General features: G+C 54.6%; 1 protein-coding gene across 1 annotated transcript in view; it reads right to left on the reverse strand.

The window, feature by feature from the left end:
* LOC102035540 (nucleolar RNA helicase 2-like) overlaps positions 1-814 on the reverse strand; it is a 12,742-nt gene extending 11,928 nt beyond the window's left edge. Inside the window, exon 1 of the mRNA XM_005428987.2 lies at positions 803-814. Coding sequence (XP_005429044.1) covers positions 803-814 — 12 coding nt within the window. The remainder of the gene's footprint in view (positions 1-802) is intronic.
* Positions 815-958: the final 144 nt, after the last annotated feature.

Here is a 958-nt window from a genome sequence, read left to right on the forward strand (position 1 = left end):
GCGCCGCCCGACCCAACACAGCCCCCATGCGGCCGCCGCGCCCGCACCGCCCCTTCCGCCGCGCCGCCCCCCGGCCTTCCGTCAGCTCCTCCGCCACCGTGAGCTCTGGCACGGAGCGCTCCACAGAGCTTCCCTCACGGTGCCCTCCACACAGCTCTCCTCACGGACCGCCCCTCACAGTCCGCTCTACACAGCTCCCCTCACGGACCTCTCCTCACAGTCCGCTCTACACAGCTCCCCTCACGGACCGCTCCTCACGGTCCTCTCCACACAGCTCCCCTCACGGGGCTTCCCTCATTGCCCGCCAAACCGGGCTCGTTCCCCGGTGTGCAACAAGCCGATAATGCCGCACTCTTGAGAGACCTTATGGATTTCGGAGCTGTGCAAGGCCGGGTGCTCGGTGGCGTTGCACAAGTGTGGCACCACCATCACTCATGCACAGAAATTCAGGGTTAGGAACGTGCCCAGCACAGCCCCTCCATAGGGATTGGTTAGTTCTTTCCATAAAACTTAAGTAATACCAGATAACGTCTCCACATGCTTGGGAAAAGAGACTTGACCCCCCAGGTAGGCGCCTTTCTGACCCATAGCTCTGATTTTTAGTTACAATACTGAAACATAGTTCACCCATAGGATACGTGGACCTTGAGTATTTTGCCAGCCCAACACTGTATACATAGATATATACATCAACATACTGATGCACTTTATCCTTAAAGCTTGTTAGCTCCACGATGTCCTCGAGTAAGGGCTGCTGCTATTCATTCCACTGATCAGGCTTGAAAACATTCAAAGATCTTACCTTGAAGAACATCCTTACCTATGTGATAATCTTGACATATTCCAGATTTTGCAACACTCTCACAGGGTCTCCCTCACAGGTCCTGCTCCTCAGGGGGCTTCCCCTCATGCTTTGGAAACTGCTTTTCCTACCTCCATTTTAATAAGGAGCAGTAAC

The sequence above is a fragment of the Geospiza fortis genome, unplaced genomic scaffold (genome assembly GCF_000277835.1).
Source record: "Geospiza fortis unplaced genomic scaffold, GeoFor_1.0 scaffold637, whole genome shotgun sequence".
Taxonomy (NCBI): Eukaryota; Metazoa; Chordata; class Aves; order Passeriformes; family Thraupidae; genus Geospiza; species Geospiza fortis.